Genomic DNA, 19,219 nt, shown 5'->3' with positions numbered 1-19,219 from the left:
ATTTTATTAGCAAAATGAAAGACCATAATAATTATCAGTAAGCACTTTAGGTCTGTTTTAGGCTTCCTTAGTTCTTGTATTCCTTTTCTATCAGACTGGGTTCAGTTATTGTTCAACAGAATAATTTTGTGGCTCTGTTGTATTGTGTTAAATATTTTCATTTTCTGTTGTTTTTTTGAGCAATTAAAGTCAAATGAACTCTGACCTACTTGCTTTGAATAAATGAGATGAATGACATTGTGTAATATTAGTTTTTGTCATTTTGTTTCAGAGTGCAGTTGTAATGTTCTAGGAATAGACAGAACTACTTGTGACGCTAACAACAATTGTGGCGTCTGTGACCGTGTTACTGGCGATTGTCCGTGCTTGCCCAACGTGATTGGACGTCAGTGTGACCAATGTATGGACAACTACTGGCGGTTAGCGAGTGGGATGGGTTGCGAAGCTTGCAACTGTTGCTCCCAGGGTTCAGTTTCTTTACAATGTAACCAGGTATGTTAAGCTCTGTCTACACCATCAAATTAGTTTGATGTGTGATGTGCCCAAATATAGTAGTGATGCGCCCAAATATGGTAGTGATATCACATCATCATGTCCATATATAGGCACATAACATTTTTTCTCGTCATTGTGTATGTCCTTTCATCTCCCTTACTAAACTCATAATTGTACTCATGAAAGGTCGCCGATTAATAATGAAAATTGTAATAATATTTATTTGCAAAAAAGTACATAATTTACCCGAAGTAAGTAAGAGGCCAAACACAATTACTGCTTTTACTCCATCATTTTGTTTGTTTTTGTTTTGTAGTTCAGCGGTGAGTGTACATGTCAACCAGGTTTTGGAGGACGAGACTGTTGTAGCTGTCAAGATCTTTACTATGGCGACCCAATAGATGCAAACATTGGATGCACACGTCAGTATTCTAATGCATTTTACTGCTGTATATCCTCTCGTATAATCCCACCCCCTAATTTATTTATTATTATAATCCCACCCCTTAATTTATTTATTTATTGATTTTACAAACATACATATCCTAGGTATAGTTCTAGTATTGACTTTTGATGTAGGCCTCTCTCTAGCCAGTTCAGATGAGTTTTTACAAGAAATCATTTTTTCCTGAACCAGGGTTTTCCCAGGTATAGTCCCACCTCCAAAGTCGGCCAAATTTCATGTTTTACTGAGGTTGAATTATACCAGAGGATATACGGGTACATTATTTTAGATGTTATAACAGTCTAAATTATTGGAATATAGTAAAAGTAATGACTTTAAAAAGTATTATACACTTTGGAAACACACCCAACGTTTTACAATTTTTAAAGTAGATTATATCACAACATCACCTTATACACTTCGGTGTCAATTAAGGACGTAAGAAAGTTGTAAAAGCTCTTTAAAAATCTGTAAAAGTAGCAGCTGATATAATCTACTTGAATGGTATACATCCTCAGAATTTCACTTAAGCATGTGCTTAAACGTACTGAATTAAAATACCAGCTCTTTTCTTTATTAATTCAATTTCTTTTATTACAGCCTGTGAATGTAATGTTGAAGGGTCAGATGTACTACAATGTGAAAACAATGGACACTGTGTGTGCAGAGACCGCGTGACTGGACCTAAGTGTGACCGCTGCGCCATCGGCACTAAGGGCAACTTTCCATATTGTGACCCTTGCGGAGAATGTTACGATAACTGGTACTTGATCATTCAAGATTTAAAAAGTAAGTAGTTACTTAAGTATTTGATCATTCAAGATGTGTCTTGTTTGATGTCCAAACTTCAAAGAAAAAACTTAGAAATGAGTATTTGACTACACTTGTGTTATAATCTTAATTAATTAAATTGATGTCTAAACTTAATCCATACTAAAAAAATAAGTCAATCTTAACAACATTTTTGTTTTGGTAGTTGCCACCGATGAACTCATTGCTCAAGCTTCTAATAGGTCATCGAACTTTACCAGCGGAGCTTTTGGCAAAAACTTTACAATAATTGAAGAGAACATCCAGGAAATACGCGACATTTTAGATGGATTTAAGAACAATCCATCTGACAGACTCCAAGAATACGAAGATGCTCTTCGTCAAATTCAGTAAGAAAACATAGTAATCTTTTTAAATAGTGTCCTAGTGTTCTTTTTGTGTGTGTTTGTAGGCCTATTTTAATGATTTTAACTGTACATAAATATCTTACAATGCAACTAATTGCTAACTCCTAAAGTATATCCCCTGTGAAGTAATGATGTGTTGAAATCAATAAACTGTACCTGTTACTTTAGCTGTCTTTTCTTCTGAAGACACATGGCCCTCATTGACGGATACTTTTTACTGCTAGTGTACTCAAGACACATGGCCCTCATTGACGGATAGTTTACTGCTAGTGTACTCAAGACACATGGCCCTCATTGACGGATACTTTACTGCTAGTGTACTCAAGATCTACATTTATACCATGCTATATTAATTGTTTGTATAATTATCATGTAATATTTTAAAAAATTGATAATTACTGCAGTAATTGTCACATAACTCTATCAACTATTTTATTATAGACAAGAACTTGATAGTAATGCTGATGAGTTAAACAAGATATCAAGTAAACTAGTGTACGTTGAACTAGACTTAGAAGAGTCCAACAATCGAATCGACCAATTAAATGCCTCCGCACTTGACCTGGGTCGTGACATCAAGAAACTTGAAGAGGATCTAAGGAACCTTACAAGGATTGATATTGAAGGTAAGTTACGCAATGTTTGTTTTCGAACAAATTCTAATTAAATTAATTCTTTTACGTTGTGTTCATCTTAGACCAGTCTGGAAAAATAATGTAAATTGGAAATAAGTTGTTTTCAACTTAAGCGGTCACCCTGATATGTTTCAACTTAAGCGGTCACGCTGATATGTTTGTTTTCAACTTAAGCGGTCACCCTGATATGTTTCAACTTAAGCGGTCACCCTGATATGTTTGTTTTCAACTTAAGCGGTCACCCTGATATGTTTGTTTTCAACTTAAGCGGTCACCCTGATATGTTTGTTTTCAACTTAAGCGGTCACCCTGATATATTTCAAAGCGGTCACCCTGATATGTTTCAACTTAAGCGGTCACCCTGATATGTTTGTTTTCAACTTAAGTGGTCACCCTGATATGTTTGTTTTCAACTTAAGCGGTCACCCTGATATGTTTGTTTCAACTTAAGCGGTCACCCTGATATGTTTTGCAATGTGCAGAAACAAAACAAAACCATTTGGTTTTAGTAAAATAAACTCTTTTTCTTTTATATTTTTTATCTTTTTTATAGAAAGCAGGAAAAACACCACAATTGTAGTGGTTTGATTTCATAGCAAGTTTATAAATTTTAAGTATGAAAAAAGCTTTAGAAAAATGTAGTATAAAGTAATGTTTTATAATTACAGAGGCACTTAAGATAATATATGAGAGTCGTGACCGAGGCGACGCAGCCCAAGCCAAGGCAGACGGAACGGCCGACACGTTAGCAGAATCAGCTGGTGTTCGCCAAGAGGTTGAGGACAAAATAGCGGAATTAAAAACACAGTTTAGTAATGATTTGGATAATTACCGGGCACGTGTTGACGCTGTCGGCAATGATATTGGTGATCTTGAAGATCGTATAAATGCTTTGAATGTTCAGGTAGAGTGGTATTTAGTTTATTTATGGCATCACGCTTCATCCTCACTTGGTGATCGGTAAATGACCATTGCTCTTATGACTATCAATATCAAATAATAATTATTATTTTTTTTATTCTGGTGAAATAAATTAACAATAAATCTGCAACAAAACCTTTCACAATGATGTAGCCACAAGAAATATAGTGGTCCAGGTTTAGTAAGAAACGGGAACCATCTCTGTTCAAGCCTTTGTGTGGGCCATGAGTTGTCAAAGTCAAAGTGTTCAGGTTGAAACCATACCAATCGTACTGGTGGCTACGGCCCTGTTAATCTCAATAGTTTGTTTGCAAAATCTCTCACAAATTTGTACCTGTTCAATAATTTCACAAATGATTATTACACGGTTATATTATTGTATTCAATGTATAACTAGCTATTTTGCATAATCACCAGGTGTGTGGAAATCCAGGTGACAGTTGTGGTCAATGTGGCGGTGCTGGTTGTGGTACTTGTGGCGGTCTTGGTTGTAATGGTGCTCGCAACATCGCAAACAAAGCCAAAGAAAGAGCACAAACGGCACAAGAGAAGTTTACAGAGAAAGAAAAAGAAGCCAATGCAAAGCTACAAGCAGTAGAAGCAGTTGAAGGAGAGAGTGAAGTTGCCTTAGAGGAAGCACAAAAGGCATATGACGCTGCTCTAACAGCCAAACAAGATCTAGGGTCAGTCGGGCAGAACCTTTCCCGATTGGTCGATGACATCATTAATGCTTTGAATGTTGTAGATGAAGCAACACCAGAACAAGTAAAGATCACAGCTGAGGATACCTTAGCCATCCAGATATCTCGTACACCAGAGGAGATTAAAGGTACATATTATATTCTGTACTTGGAAATTATAAATATTAGGTGTAATGTTTTAAAAGAAATTATATATAGTAGGTGTACTGTTTGAAAAAGCACCTCCATTGAATGATATTGCATATCCTAGACATGGTAATGTGTCCTGTATACTGTAGGCAAGATAATATTGTTTTTTTTAAAAGTTCATTTTCTTTGCCGAGAGAGCTTCAGCCCACATATTGTTTCTTGATCTACTACAATAAAACCTTTATTGAAGGTACACCTTTATGGCCAAGCAACGTTTTCCCTAAATAGGGGTCCCAAAGGAGGAATATACTGTGTTCAGACTTTTTAATAATGTTTTGTCTTTTTTATTTCAGCTTTGGCAGAAGAGATACAAGAACTGGTGGATAGTCTGGATAATATTGAGCAGATCTTGAACGACACACGTGATGACCTCAGAAGGGTCACTGAACTCGAAAAGAAAGCTGATGAGGCAAAGTAGGTTCCATTTTATTGTCCTTTTTGTTTTATTTTGACTTTACCATTTCAATACAGACACCTAGAAACATGAAAACAAAATGGTTGTTAATCAAAGGTATTCTGCATAGCTGCTATGGTTACGGACCCCTTGAAGTGGTTTTTTTTTTTTTTTTTTTTTTTTGTTGATTTTGTTAATGTTATATGTAGTGTACTTCTATATTATTTATCTCTATCTCTATGTTCATAATTTTGTCGAATTTTGGAAGTTACAATACACAGGTATTTAAAATTCCTACAAAACTTCTCTTTTAAAGACAATTTGCAGAGAGTGTGAAGAACTCAGCAGAATATGTTAACACCGCCCTTGAAAATGCAAAAGATGACCAAAAGGAGGCTGCCGCTGCGATTGACACGGCAACTGAGGACATAAAGGAAGTTGGATTGACCATAACATCTGTAAGTGACCTAAGGATAACTTGTATTAGTGTAACAGTGTACCCACAGGAGACTGCACCATAGCATGGTGCCTTATCTATCACACTTTGATAATCCTATGTTTGTTGTGTTTAGATCTCCTCAGTAGTTGATGCTGCGTTGATCAAGGCTAATGGATCTCTTGTAATGGTTCTGATGATGAAAGAGTCACTAAAGGATTTGAGTTTACGTTTTACTGACAATCAGATTAATATTCAAACGGCAAACGACTCGGCGGCTAACGCAGCTATTCTGGCGGAAGAAACAGCCCAGGTAAGCAGTGCACTTGATACCACACAATTAAGCACATACTAACAATGCTAATCGGTGCAATGGTACCACTATATATTTATATATAAACATGCAATATACAACTATTCAGTATAATGTTAGCACATTGCCAAACCTGGTAAATGTCGTACTGTGATGTTCTACCTCATTCTAAAAATGCTTGGGTACCAATTACCAATGACCTTATATGTGATTTTATTTATATCCATCCAGTTCATATATAATAATAAATATTGTATTTTTCCCTCACTTTTTTCAAGTTTGTTCTAAGGCCAATTTACACAGACGAGCCGTAATGGTAATAAAAAATATAGAATCTATGTTATTCCTTATGACCATTTACACACAATGCGGGGCGGACTGGCGGTTTCTGCTCAGGATAGATACAGATTCTACGTGGGACAAGCTACGCGGTTTTCTGCTTGCCTTTACCACTCATCTGTGTAAATTGGCCTTTATGTTATAATTATATCATACTAATTAGTGGACCCTCTGTATGTATTGTCTTTACAGGAAGCAGGGGCCCTTCAAGATAGGTTTGACACGGCTAAACAGGATATAAACACTAAAGCATCAAGAGCAGAAGAGTTCCGTATTCGTGCTGATGCCCTTCTTTCAGGTGCCACTATCTTAGAAACCGAGACGAAGAGAAAACTGAGCCGTCTTAGAGGTTAGTATTGCACTTTGACCTCACTTCACCTTTTCTTAATTTATTTTGTTTATTTATGCATTCACACTTCTGGTTTAAAACACTTCTTTTTTAACCATATTTTTTATCCTATTTATTTTATTTTGTTTTTATTTATTTGTTCATTCACACTTGCAAGACCAATTCTGGTTTAAAACATCTAAAAATACATTTCTAAATCTATGGGTATCATTATAGTATACTCTAATTAAATAATAACAATAATAATGCAGATTTCTAGAGCTCAAGATTTAGACGCTTAAAACCCTTGAATACCATTTTTTCTTCCTTAAAAACAGATAACTGTTATTAAACTATACACCAAAGACTTCAAATCAAAATTAACGTTTATTTCTAAAATGGTGGCGTCACCAATGAATCAAATGCTTGTGTCAGACGCCAAAGTAGAACGGACAAAAGCAAACAAAACATATATATTCTCACAGATTTCCTCATGTTTATCGTTTCAAATTAATTAATTAAATTTCAGTATATCACCGGGCAGTTTCGAATTAATGTTCATTGCCTATTGTGTTTATATATAAATCACAGAAATGAAAATAACTTATAATATCTATACTTTATTTTATATTGAACAAAAGATATTTTAAACACACTTTTAAAATGCACTATTTGTTTTGTAGCACTAGAAAGGGACTTTAATAACAATAAGATTCTGCTAGATGAGCAGGAGGTATCGCTTGGTGACCTAAAGGAACGAGCAGAGAATGCCCTTTCAACAATACAGCAACGGGCAAACTACTATGAAGTATGCACCGGAAAAGAGGGCAATAAAAGATAGATGCGGCCATAGTTGAACCTACATCCACTAACTATAGATTGTCATCTTTCAATGTTAACATGTTTTTATAATTATTCATGATAATGTTATACAAATTATTTTGGACGACAACTAAATTTCTATTAATAGTGAAAACATTTTCATATGTAAGTAACGTACGGTAAGTTAAATTTGATACTGGTTTACAAGCGAGTTTACAAGAAATGAAATTCCTATATTTTTTCAAAAATAAAGAAAAACCCGTTTGAGTGCAGTTGTCTGAACTAATTTGTATATCATGCTTTGTTGAAAATTAAACTTTTATTGAATTCGTTGCCACTTTGTTTATGGTGCTATTATATGGTTTTTAACACGGCACAATGTTGTAGTTGCAAAGGTCAATCAGAGGTCAATCATTGTAAATAATGATTTTAGATTGTAACAGTGTTTATTGTGTTGTCATTTGCATTAAACACCTCATTTCTTGTGACACTCTCTATCACCCTTGTTTATGTAAGATTGTTTAGTAATATAGTGTTTAGTTGTATTTGTCAGTTACATCTCATTTCTTTGTATTTTGTCTCTTAAAAAATATAAATGTATGTAAAAATATTTATCAGGAAGTGTAAGAAACTTTCATTTACTTTTTGTAAAATACACTTCTTATCTCAAGTTTAACTTATGTGTGTAACCAAGCATGTAGGCAGGATGTTGACAGGCGATTCATTTTTCCACATAAGAGAATGAGATATTTACCATTGAATCCTCCTAGCCGCAGGCTTGGCCAGATATTATAATTAACCTTTTATATGATGCCCTACCAAGAACAGAGTGCTTAACAATACTTTTAATTAGTTTAAAAACTACTTAAAAGAAAAGTCTTAAAATGACATTTGACAAGAATAATCTGTCTGCTGCCACCATTTAAGTTTTTTTTAGCCCTTGTATTTTTCCGAACCTTTTTTCACTAATCTGTTTTGTATTCTGTATTCTGTATGTTAATACAGTGGTATTTTTATCTGTATTCAAAACTTGTTAGTGTGTATGCTTAGCGATTTTGTTCATTATACTTATTTATATTTCATCAAAATTAGGTTTCAAATCTAGATAGAAGTTTGTAGTTAAATTTTATACTATTTTACCTCATATACTGTAAATGTTTATATTCATTTGTTAGAAAAAACAGTAACAATAAAAAAAATAGGATATATATTTTACATTTTCATAGTAAAAGATATTGTCTGCCTCTGTGGTAACGTTCCCTCGGATTGGATTAACTTATTAAGAATCTATGCGAAAGGTAAAATCATTTTTATTTTGGTTGTTAATGTTAATGATATATAAACTCAATCAAATATGTCTTCTTAATAACATAAAACCAACATGATTAAACCTTATCATAAAGTTACAACATCTCTTGTGTAAATATAATTAATATTAATTATTAATAACATTAATGCTAATTAATTTTTGCTTACTAACTGCTGAGATGCTTATAAAAATGTATTTAAGATCAGAAGACTACAATTTATGCTGGCCTAATACACAATATGGCTTAAGATAAACAATCATGCATTGAAATTATTGATGTTAAATTAGAACTATTCAAGGGACAAAACTCCTATTCAGGGGACAACACTCCTATTCAGAGGACAACACTCCTATTCAGGGGACATGTCCCTTTTCAGCGGACAACACTCCTATTATGTTAGGTCATTCAATTCGCTTATTACAGGTTTTTCATTTATATTTTGGAATTAATGGACTTTTTGTGATTAGATTTACCAAATAAGGGATAATTTTATACAATTTGGCTATTATCCTAATTTTATCCAATTTAATTCACATTAATTGCTTGAGATTATGTAATACTAATTACACATTATTATGATCTAATATTTTCCATATTTCACTGTGACATCATCAAATACCAAAATATTAAATGCTGCATTTATTAACCAATGGTAAACAAATTGCCAACATTGCTATCAGTATGTGTAGATATGTATTGCCAACACTGCTATCAGTATGTGTAGATATGTTTTAACTTGTATAAGGTATCTTAAGGGCAAAGGCCATTTGTAAAACATTCAAATTAGTTGGCAAAATTTGAAGAAAAAAATAAATATTTTGCTTAATAAGGTTGAGTTCACACTTGATCTAACGCTTTTAATGTAATTAACATTTAGTGTGTGCTGAATTTAAACAATGCGATGACCTACGTAGGTCAATCAAAGTGTCATCGGTGGGTGCCTAGAAACCAAATTGTTGAGGTGGGGGAGTGAAGAATACATCCCAATATCCCCACATGCGCACAATTAATTAAATTATGACGTAGTTTGGTTGTCTGTCATCGCAAAGCAAAAGTTTCCTATTGCTCATGTGTGAACCACTGATTTTGGCAAATTAGAGAGGTGGTTTTTCCCATAACTATAAACGGTTAAGTGTATGTGTCGGTTTTCTTGTAATAAACACCTAGATAATAATAACAGTTATGGCTGTGATTTTTGTTTTTGTTTAAAGATTATATTACCTTTTACCTACAGTATTAGGCATGCAACCATTTAGTGTTAGTTATTCTACCAAAAGAATATAAATAATCTGCATTTATTGATTATAGGCCAATATAATTATTATTTAAATTAAAAATGAAAACAAATAATTCCCCAGGTTCTACTAATGGCTTACAATAATTAGACACTGTCCCTACTTAGTACTAGACAAGAACTTTTATTTTATTTATACAATCAAAATTTAATTTATTTAACTTTTTGTTATGATTGCTGTAGGTGGATTTAAGACGGAGAGAGCTACAGCAATTTTTATTGATATTTTTCTCAAAATTTTCCAATATTTTGCCGAGATAGAATGAGTACACTACTACCAAAATGTGTATGGTTAAGTTTAAAAACCAAACAATTGAAGAAAGAGAGAGAAACACTCCAAACGTTGAGGGCGATTATTAGTTGTTTAGAAAACATGTCGAGTGATAATGATTTTATCAGTTTCTCTTCTTTTAGGAGGAATTTTTGCATTTGTTTCAGGTAAATTATAAGCTTATTATTATATAAATAAAGTACATTTATGAAGGTATTATTTAAGTAGAATTATATTAGAATTGGGTATCTTATTGAGTTAGAAAAGACGATGAAAGTTGAAGGCCATCAACCATCGGGCGTTGACGTTTCATCTGTGGGAATTTGATGGGCAAACCCCCGCGAAGTTGTTTACAAATGTTGGTACTTGAGTTGGGCTACACCCACAAAACAGCCTGCACAAAATTGTGTGGCGCGCGCGCGTGCATTATGTATGGGTTCCCGGATGATGGGTCCACGTTTGTTGAGGGCTGTTGACCAATTTATTTAATTGTTGTATTAAATAAAGAAAAAAATTGTTATGTTTTTTTAATTTAAAAAATATCAAAACACATTGAATTATTACATGTTTGTATACCCTGGATTGATTTGTATGTCATAAATAAATACATTTGGTTTAATTATTAATTTTTTATCAACAGCAGGTGAAAATTGTGATGGATACTGGGAATTTGGAGAGTACAAGGAACCGTACAGTTGCCCACAATTCTTTGCAGGAGATGATCTCGATAAGATATACTGTTGCAAAGAAGGCTGTTGTGATGGCGATACACACCACATACCATCAATTAAGTAAGTTACTTAGAACCACTACATGCCTTGTCTTTTAAGGCAAGCGAGTGTGATCACTTACCTAACACACTCCTACAGTAAACTGCCCTTGATTGAGAGTGCGATTTTATAACACGCTTAAATTTGGTAAACTTATACACACCAACATACAAACAGAACACCTACAGCACCCCTGAATGTATTTAGGAGTGCAATTTGTTGCACACCTATGATTTTCAAAAGACAAGGCCTGCAATCAAATACTATTACTGTATACACACAGTTTGATTCCAAATTGCTCTAGTTGGAACTTTGCCAATGATGGCGTGATTGATATCATGCAGTGTACTACTTGGCTACTATGTAGAAAACAATAAATATAGAGTCAAGTTCACATTGATTATTAGTTTATGATTGCAACAACTATATAATTTTGTTTTTAATGACAGTGCTGTTGGTATCAGTGGCTGGATCTCGAAATAAAAAAAAAAGCAAATCAGCTAAATTAAAACCATAAATAAAAAAAGGCCAGAAAGAATTGCAAACAAATGTAAAACAAAATACAATGGGGACCTTGTATAGAAACTTAAGCTTGTCTTTAAGTTACTTTTTAAGACATAAAAAGAACAAACAAAAGTACTAAAAGAAAATTGGATCATTAAGTTTAAACCTCTTGGTAAAATGAATTTCTCATTTCATATTTTTTCGGAAGTTGCGATAACCCTATTCCACAATGCTATATCTGCCAATGATTTGTTGTCATATTGCACAAGAATATTTACATTATATATACTCTTATGTCAATATTTGTAAAGATAGTAAACCAATATTTCCTATGTACTTTGTATTTATAGCTTGTAATCTTCAACATGTTTTGTCTTCTTATCATTATGATAGTCATTTAACATTCTTTCTGTTTTTACAATCTTAATAATCTCCATTATTTGACATTTATTTATGAAGAGTGTAACTTTAATACATTACCCTAAAATGTGCAAATTAAACATTAAGAGTTGTAGGCCTATTTGCTAATCTTATCACATACTGTCCTCTCAAAGGGCATGTTTATACAACACGCTATTACACGCATATTCAACACGCCTACGAGAAGTGTGTTGTATAACATCGAAGAGATTCCGCGTAATGAGATTTTAATTGCAAAATTGGCTGAATCCTAAAATTTTGTGCATTCCCGGTTGCTGTTGGCGTGTTGGAAGTGTCCTCAGGGTATTGTTTTGACCTCTCGTTAAATATAAGTATGTGCTGTGAAAATGTTGACCAAATCTAGTAGATAATTCATTGTGCTTTTTTTTTGCATATTTTAAGCGATTTAGCACTTAACATTAACGCTAATCAAATGTTAGGATAATTTGGCAAAATGTAGCATAGTTTTATAATAATCCTATTTCTAAAACATTTTTTTTTATAATTTCAAAAGCAGATTTAAAAAATCATCCTTTATTAAACTCATATTAATTAATAATGCATGCAATTCGTATATACAACTTAGGATTATGAACTACGGTATAACACGGTATTACGATTTCATGTATAACTGCAAGGTTTTTGTGGGGTTGACCTCGGCCCGTGCAACACGCTAAAAATGAAAGCGTAAATGTGGGCGAACTATCAAACCTGGTAATAAGACTCACTGTAGTAGAATAATTGCAATGTGCTATCACCAACAGAACCAAACAAAGTATTATTAGTTTTAGTAGCAACAATTAGACCGTGACTTAGTAAGACCTGTCAATAACATACAATATGTTGTTAATCACTCTTAGCCGTTACTTAGACTGAGTTAGACCAATAAGTGAACAAAATAGATTTATGTCACTGAACAAATATAATGCTACACTAATAACAGAGAATAACAACAATACTGTACATGGTATTTAAATTCATTATTGTTTAATACTAGGTAGGTAAGATGATAAATAGAAATCAAATGTCATTTAATACTGTATTTGACCTAGGTACTTTCAAAGCTATTTTCAAATAGAGCCCCAGGACCTACTTTGCGCATGTCAAAGGTCATCAGCTGGACCTAGACCTGTATCGATCTTTATTGATTTTCCACAAATAATACATTATTGATACAAAATAAACTTTATAAACTTTAAAATAGACTTTAATATTACTAATAATAAATATTTAGTAAAGGATGTAATTATGAAATGAATAAACACAATTTCTAAAGGTTGACATAATTTAAGTGCACCTTGTTGTACAGTAGTCATAACAATTTGTCATTATTTATTCTTACCGTCTCTCAGGATGTTATCACTTATCATATTATAACCTAGTTTCCCGTAGCTTCTTTCAACTTTCCCGTGACGCACGTTTCCGCGCCGGTGACACACCGCCGCCACATTTACTAGCTAAACTGTTCTGTAGTTGACCTACTCTACTCGCAGTCAGTTCAAATATTTTACTTGATATTAATTATTGTACACTCCTGCTGGCATGATGGGAGGTGATATTGATTTTGATAACTTTGATAATTTTGACGAAGCAAATACTTTAGATACTGAGTTAGGAGATATAGGAGATATAGGAGGAACAGGTCATAAGTAAGTTATTTATTTTTATCACAGAATTCTTTTAGTTTAGTATTCTCCATTAATCATAGTACTAGTACTAAATTAAAAATAAAAAAACATTTACAAATGCGAACAGATTGTTTGATAGTGCATACTATTGCACGCCATGTGACCCACAATCCTTCAATCAAATGACAGGAATTTATGTGTTATATTTATAATGGGAACTTGATGATAAAAATGTAATTACTAATAAAATTAATTTTGACATTGCGTACACATAGTGCTTTCCATTTTTATATTAATATTTTGACAATACTTCTACTACAACTTCTAAATAAATGTTTCGAATTGTACTTTTGTAATACTTTTATTATTTATTTCAGTATAAGGGTGACAATAGGGGGCGTGTGTGCACTCTTTATATTTATTATCGTCTGTGTCGTGATTTGTTGCTGCTTTTGTTCGTGTTGCTGCGTCAATAAGAGACGACGTACTAGGAGTAGTCGTGTACCACGTACAAGGGTAGCATATTGTAAGTAATAAGACAAAATATTCTACATAATCAAACATAGTGAATAGAGGTTGAACATTGCCCTTTGTGTCACCTTAATATGAGTATCCCTGAATAGGTGTGTTCTCTAAATAGGTGTGTTTCTTAGAAAAGGGTGTTCCCTTAATAGAGGCGTCCCCTTAATAGGGGCGTCCCCTTAATAGGGGCGTCCCCTTAATAGGGGCGTCCCCTGGATAGAAACATATTGAAACAAATAACAATAGTCTCCTTGCGTTGTGTTTGTTTACTTTGTTGATTTGTATTATATTTTGTAAAATGTATCTTTTGCCTGAATAAATAATAATAATTTTTTCTATCTATTTTTTGCAGCTCCGGCAAACCCAACTCCAACAATAATCAACCATACAGCGCCTCCCCAAATCAACAACTACCACAACCACCATGTGTACCCACCAGCAGCAGGGGGTCAGGCACCCCCTTCTTATGGACAGCAAGCCCAGCCAATGTACCCAGTACTACAGACAAGCAACCACCAAAATGCATCAGCTCCACCACCATACCCAAACCAAAACTACAACCCTCCTGTTAACCCCCATTATCATTTATAAATGTCCATATTTGGGTATGATATTCCCATATATGATTGTTTTATACCTTTATATGGTCATCTGCTATTGTTTTTTATATAATGAGCTAAAAGATGTACTTTTTCTGTACTAAGAACTATTTTTATCATTATGAAGAAACTGTGCATTGTGATACCAGGGAAGAGAAAATTATTTTCACTCTTCGCTGGCGATACTCGTTTTTGTAAGTGCCAATATGAAATATGTCATCATTAAAAAGATGGGGTTTTTTTGGCATACAGTTTTATAGCATGTACAGTATATAACTTTTAAAAGCTAAAGGAAGCAGATACACATGCATTGTGAGGTATTTACTTACTTGTAGTAAAAGCACTGGTGGTTTAAGTACACACTTTGTGACTTTACATTTTGTGTGACTGCTGCTAGGATATGAATCATGGGACACGTCGGTATGACGTGACGATGAAGTCATGAAATCAAACAGCTGGATATGACCGCGGTTAGACTGTGACCTCATTTGCAATGACTTCTATTTTATGATAACGATGTTTTAAAACCGAAAGGTCGTGTATATGTTAAATGTTTTTAATATTTATGTGGTAAAGCTAGTAATTATTATTATTATTTATTGCCAAAAACCAGTTACAAACAAACAAAACACAGAAACTAAGGGAGTAGGCAGGAACCTAAAAGTGAACCTAATCACTATAACAAGAGTTCAGGTTCCGTACTCCCAAAGTAACAACAATGATATAAAATAAACTATATAAAAATATTTAAAAAACAAATAGACGAATCAACAGTGTCAATATAAAATAAACGGATAAAATACATAATAGTCGATTCAACAAAGTCAATATAAAACATGTGATTTAATCTAATTTATTTTTAATATATTTAAGTGATTACTGTGAAACTTTTCTTTAATGAAACGGGTGCTTAAAATTGTTTAACTTTAAATTATGTACGAAGGACAAAGTAGTTAAAGCCGCACCTAAAGATTAAAATCATTGACAGAGACTAATTTCATTTTGTATTAATACTTAGAAATACTTAGCACTATATATTCAAGTATTAAAGTTGTTCATAGAATTATGTTTGTTAATTTTGCAATTATGAGGTATTTTCATTTCATAATATGTATTCACATAATATACCAAAGGAAAACAAATCTTTAACATTATTACATTTTTTAAATATATTTCAAATACAAAAATTGTCCTTAATCTTTCACAATCATACTCTTCAAAAAACTTAACTAAAGTTTGGGAGAGATCTGATTGTCTGTCTCTGGGAGACTGACTACTAATATTAATAAATATTTATTAAATTTGTTATACATTAAAAGACTATTAAAGGGCCACCTAAAAGGGGTTTTCCGTTAATGCTTCTCAGTGTCCTCTGAATAGGGGTTTTCCCTGAATAGGCTATCCACTGAATAGGGTTGTCCCCTTATTAGGGATGTCCCCTGAATAGGGTATCCACTGAATAGGGTTGTCCCCTGAATAGTGGTGTCACCTGAATAGAGGTATCCCCTGAATTGGGGTGTCCCCTGAATTGGGGTGTCCCTTTAATAGGGACTCGTCCACTGAATAGGGTATATCCACTGAACAGGGGTGTCACCTGAATAGGGGTATCCCCTGAATAGGGTATCCCCTGAATAGGGTATCCACTGAATAGAGGTGTCCCCTGAATAGAGGTGTCCCCTGAATAGAGGTGTCCCCTGAATATGGGTGTCACCTTAATATAGGTGTCCCCTGAATATAGGTATCCCTGAATATGGGTGTCACCTTAATATAGGTATCCCCTGAATATGTGTATCCCCAAGGACAGTGGTTCTACTGTATATACAATACTATTTGGTTCTTATATTATTTTCTTTATATTATTTTTCTTTATATATTATATAATTATAAATGTGTATATAAGTATGATTATGTTTACTTTAAATTAATTAATTCGTAATTGGTGCTTTATATTATTTAATTAAATGTTTTTTTTAAATCAGTATTTTTTAAATTTTACATATCATTGTTATCAAATATTCAGTATGCAACTAATGTTTTTTTCTGTTTATTAATAGTAAAATAATAATAATTTATTATGTTATATGGAATGTAAACGGTCCTTGAATGTTAAGTTATGTGCTATAGAAAATAAACTGTAAAATAAACTGTAATACAAAAAAAAAGTGTCAATGTTATTTATTATATCGGTATTCTTATTTTCAAAATATAAATTTATGAATAACTTTTGCAACCAATGACTGCTGTCTAAGTGTCCCCACCCGACATTGATTTAGTTCACTTTTGGGGTTCCCTGTCTTGGGGTTCCCTGTCTAAGTGTCCCCACCCAACAGTGACTTAGTTCACTTTTGGGGTTCCCTGTCTAAGTGTCCCCACCCGACATTGACTTAGTTCACTTTTGGGGTTCCCTGTCTAAGTGTCCCCACCCGACAGTGATTTAGTTCACTTTTGAGGTTCCCTGTCTAAGTGTCCCCACCCAACATTGACTTAGTTCACTTTTGGGGTTCCCTGTCTAAGTGTCCCCACCCGACATTGATTTAGTTCACTTTTGTGGTTCCCTGTCTTGGGGTTCCCTGTCTAAGTGTCCCCACCCGACATTGACTTAGTTCACTTTTGTGGTTCCCTGTCTTGGGGTTCCCTGTCTAAGTGTCCCCACCCAACATTGATTTAGTTCACTTTTGTGGTTCCCTGTCTTGGGGTTCCCTGTCTAAGTGTCCCCACCCAACATTGACTTAGTTCACTTTTGTGGTTCCCTGTCTTGGGGTTCCCTGTCTAAGTGTCCCCACCCAACATTGACTTAGTTCACTTTTGGGGTTCCCTGTCTAAGTGTCCCCACCCAACATTGACTTAGTTCACTTTTGTGGTTCCCTGTCTTGGGGTTCCCTGTCTAAGTGTCTCCACCCAACATTGACTTAGTTCACTTTTGTGGTTCCCTGTCTTGGGGTTCCCTGTCTAAGTGTCCCCACCCAACATTGATTTAGTTCACTTTTGTGGTTCCCTGTCTAAGTGTCCCCACCCGACATTGATTTAGTTCACTTTTGGGGTTCCCTGTCTAAGTGTCCCCACCCGACATTGATTTAGTTCACTTTTGGGGTTCCCTGTCTAAGTGTCCCCACCCGACATTGATTTAGTTCACTTTTGGGGTTCCCTGTCTAAGTGTCCCCACCCGACAGTGATTTAGTTCACTTTTGGGGTTCCCTGTCTAAGTGTCCCCACCCGACAGTGATTTAGTTCACTTTTGGGGTTCCCTGTCTCATGTTCTGGCTGTTATTTATTATGTTTGTATTTTTTATTGTTTTGAGACGAACAAATGAAATGAAATTTTACAGATATAACTTTTTAATATAAAAATGCACAATAAATACCAATAGTAAGAAAATGAGAAAGAAATGATTGTTGAAAACTAATGTCAGCTGCATTGCATTGTACAATCATTATTAAGTGCAATATATTGTAAATCAATATTTTAGTAGATGAAGAAATAAAAGTGTGTTGTACCTGAAGACAAAAAAAAAAGAAATACCAAAATGTAAGCAATGAAAGAACACAGTTTAAAGGTATAATGTATACATCATTTTATTTGAATGATAAATTTGTTTTTTTTTATTTCAAATTAATTATCAGACTTTACTTTTTTTGGTTCAGTATCATTTTTGTGAGGAAAAATATATAAAATAGAATGTATTTAATGTTTTCTTTACCAATTACTACTACAAGTGACCTTGGCCAGTGTAACCATAGCAGCACAGACATCTGCTATGTAAATGAGATTGTGGGAGGCATTGATTGGATAATTGGATATGCATATTAATGAGTTAGTCTATTGTGAAGGTATTGTGGTCATTTTATGGTGTGAAGGCAGAGAAAGCAGTAGTTAATTAATACCCTTGTTTACCCATTGCTATTGACATACAAGGAATAGTGTTGTACTGCAACCCATGTGCATTGATAATATTGACATACAAGAAACTACAGCCCATGTGGATTGCTATACAAGTGTCACAGGTTTAGCCATGTGTGGATTGTTATTATTCTACCATGGAGGAAACTCCATGCATCTAACATTAATGTAGGTGTATTATGTGTTTACTATTGTACTAATTAGCCATGTGGATTCATTGCATTGCAAGTGTGTTGACTAACTACCATGTGAAGTATAGGCCATGAAAAGTGATGACAACTTAGCCATGTGGATTCATTGCATTTCAAGTGTGTTGACTAACTACCATGTGAAGTATAGGCCATGAAAAGTGATGACAACTTAGCCATGTGGATTCATTGCATTTCAAGTGTGTTGACTAACTACCATGTGAAGTATAGGCCATGAAAAGTGATGACAACTTAGCCATGTGGATTGATAATAATGACAATTGTACTCAGCCTACATGTGGATTTATAAGAATGACAATTGTACACAGCCATGTGGATTTATAAACATAGCATTTGCATACAAGTGTGTTGACTATTATACAGAACTACCATGTGGATTTATAAGCATGACAATTGTTGTACTCAATTTTACCCATTTGGATTTCATAATACCAGTCACCGTTCAACGATGTTTTAAGGTAAGAATTTTTTTATTTAATTTAAGTCTAGGAACCAGACCATGCTTCCTGCAATTATTATTATTATTAGTTTGTGTAAAAAGTCAGTGTTATAAAAAAAAGTACATCCTAACTGTAAATCCAGACTTTATATCTTGCAT

The 19,219-nt window shown here is 33.9% G+C and overlaps 2 protein-coding genes across 2 annotated transcripts in view; both read left to right on the top strand.

Annotated features, from left to right (window-relative positions):
- LOC140059251 (laminin subunit beta-1-like) overlaps positions 1 to 9,493 on the top strand; it is a 38,125-nt gene extending 28,632 nt beyond the window's left edge. Inside the window, exons 17-28 of the mRNA XM_072105117.1 lie at positions 272 to 492; positions 812 to 917; positions 1,541 to 1,729; positions 1,917 to 2,100; positions 2,560 to 2,744; positions 3,422 to 3,657; positions 4,092 to 4,503; positions 4,858 to 4,978; positions 5,275 to 5,416; positions 5,531 to 5,707; positions 6,239 to 6,395; positions 7,058 to 9,493. Coding sequence (XP_071961218.1) covers positions 272 to 492; positions 812 to 917; positions 1,541 to 1,729; positions 1,917 to 2,100; positions 2,560 to 2,744; positions 3,422 to 3,657; positions 4,092 to 4,503; positions 4,858 to 4,978; positions 5,275 to 5,416; positions 5,531 to 5,707; positions 6,239 to 6,395; positions 7,058 to 7,215 — 2,288 coding nt within the window. The 3' untranslated portion in view covers positions 7,216 to 9,493. The remainder of the gene's footprint in view (positions 1 to 271; positions 493 to 811; positions 918 to 1,540; positions 1,730 to 1,916; positions 2,101 to 2,559; positions 2,745 to 3,421; positions 3,658 to 4,091; positions 4,504 to 4,857; positions 4,979 to 5,274; positions 5,417 to 5,530; positions 5,708 to 6,238; positions 6,396 to 7,057) is intronic.
- Positions 9,494 to 9,973: 480 nt separating this feature from the next.
- On the top strand, positions 9,974 to 16,631 carry LOC140058602 (uncharacterized). Its single transcript, XM_072104282.1, has 4 exons — positions 9,974 to 10,238; positions 10,712 to 10,862; positions 13,771 to 13,919; positions 14,268 to 16,631. Exons 1-4 carry the CDS (start codon positions 10,187 to 10,189, stop codon positions 14,504 to 14,506), a joined length of 591 nt encoding a protein of 196 aa, XP_071960383.1. The 5' UTR covers positions 9,974 to 10,186; the 3' UTR covers positions 14,507 to 16,631.
- The last annotated feature ends 2,588 nt before the right edge of the window (positions 16,632 to 19,219 follow it).

This window comes from Antedon mediterranea, chromosome 9, assembly GCF_964355755.1.
Source record: "Antedon mediterranea chromosome 9, ecAntMedi1.1, whole genome shotgun sequence".
NCBI lineage: Eukaryota > Metazoa > Echinodermata > Crinoidea > Comatulida > Antedonidae > Antedon > Antedon mediterranea.
Note: the sequence above shows the minus strand (reverse complement) of the source record. Positions and strands in the feature narration are given on the sequence as shown.

Excerpts from the sequence above, each read along its gene's own strand:
- LOC140058602 (XM_072104282.1), top strand. The coding sequence starts at position 10,187 with ATGATTTTATCAGTTTCTCTTCTTTTAGGAGGAATTTTTGCATTTGTT. Across the intron at positions 10,863-13,770 it reads CACCACATACCATCAATTAA|TATAAGGGTGACAATAGGGG; the intron begins GTAAGTTACTTA and ends TATTTATTTCAG. Across the intron at positions 13,920-14,267 it reads ACGTACAAGGGTAGCATATT|CTCCGGCAAACCCAACTCCA; the intron begins GTAAGTAATAAG and ends TATTTTTTGCAG.